The sequence below is a fragment of the Chinchilla lanigera genome, unplaced genomic scaffold (assembly GCF_000276665.1).
Source record: "Chinchilla lanigera isolate Chin_1 unplaced genomic scaffold, ChiLan1.0 scaffold00043, whole genome shotgun sequence".
Classification (NCBI taxonomy): Eukaryota; Metazoa; Chordata; class Mammalia; order Rodentia; family Chinchillidae; genus Chinchilla; species Chinchilla lanigera.
In genome coordinates this window covers 6954024-6954824 of record NW_004955444.1, presented here as the reverse complement: position 1 = coordinate 6954824, position 801 = coordinate 6954024, and the positions used below count along the sequence as shown (strand labels likewise).

Below are 801 nucleotides of genomic sequence, written 5' to 3'. Positions count from 1 at the left end.
TGAATCCCAGTATTCTGGGAGACTGAGGAAGAATAGCAGGTTCGGGCCTAGCTTGGGCACCTTACTGACTTAGCAAGATCCTGCCTCAAAACAAAAACAAAGAAATACAAAGGCTTGGGTCTGTACCTAGTGCAAAGGCCCTTGGGTCAATCTCCAGGACTGCAAAGATTAATTAATTAATTAAATTCACAGAATATAATTTTTCTTCTGCTTCTGTTCCCATAATTTAGCTGTATCTTTGTAATGTTAACAAAATAAACGTTATTCCATAGGTAACATAAAATATTTATTTCCTATTTACATTTACACTTTATGTAAATCACTGCACATCATGTCACATATCAAAAAAAAAAAAAAGGAGAAATGCAAACATGAACCTTAAGAGCAAGTGAAGAAAGCACCTGTGTGACGTTCGTCAGCAGTCCCGCAGCTCTTGTCTCTTGCCTTTTTTGGACTTTTTGGTTGTTTCCTGACGAATGGTGTCATATTCCAGTATGGCCATTCGGGAAAGTCTCTGCAAGTATTCAGATGGTGCTCCAGTGAGAGGGTCACTGAAGCCAGGATCTAGAAGGAGAAAAGCAGCTACTAAAATTAAACTAGGCATGCACGAATAATTCTATGACATACAGTGAGTGAAATACCTACTCTACAAATGACTATAAATACTACTAGATCTTCGTATAACACGTACTTTGAAAAAGAAATACCAGTGCCTCCTTTCTCAAATGCCTCCTGTGACTACGATAGTAAGTCACCTCAAAAAATATTTAACAGGCCAGGCATTGTGGCCCATGCCTGTAA

The 801-nt window shown here is 38.6% G+C and overlaps 1 protein-coding gene across 3 annotated transcripts in view; it reads right to left on the bottom strand.

The window, feature by feature from the left end:
* Positions 1–273: 273 nt before the first annotated feature.
* Positions 274–801, bottom strand: part of LOC106149348 (chromosome unknown open reading frame, human C8orf89) — a gene marked incomplete at its 5' end in the record, with an annotated part of 35920 nt that continues 35392 nt past the window's right edge. For 2 of the 3 annotated variants that reach the window (XM_013518128.1, XM_013518129.1), the window contains 1 exon segment: positions 274–582. In XM_013518128.1, coding sequence (XP_013373582.1) covers positions 416–582 — 167 coding nt within the window. In that variant the 3' untranslated portion in view covers positions 274–415. 3 annotated transcript variants of the gene reach the window in all.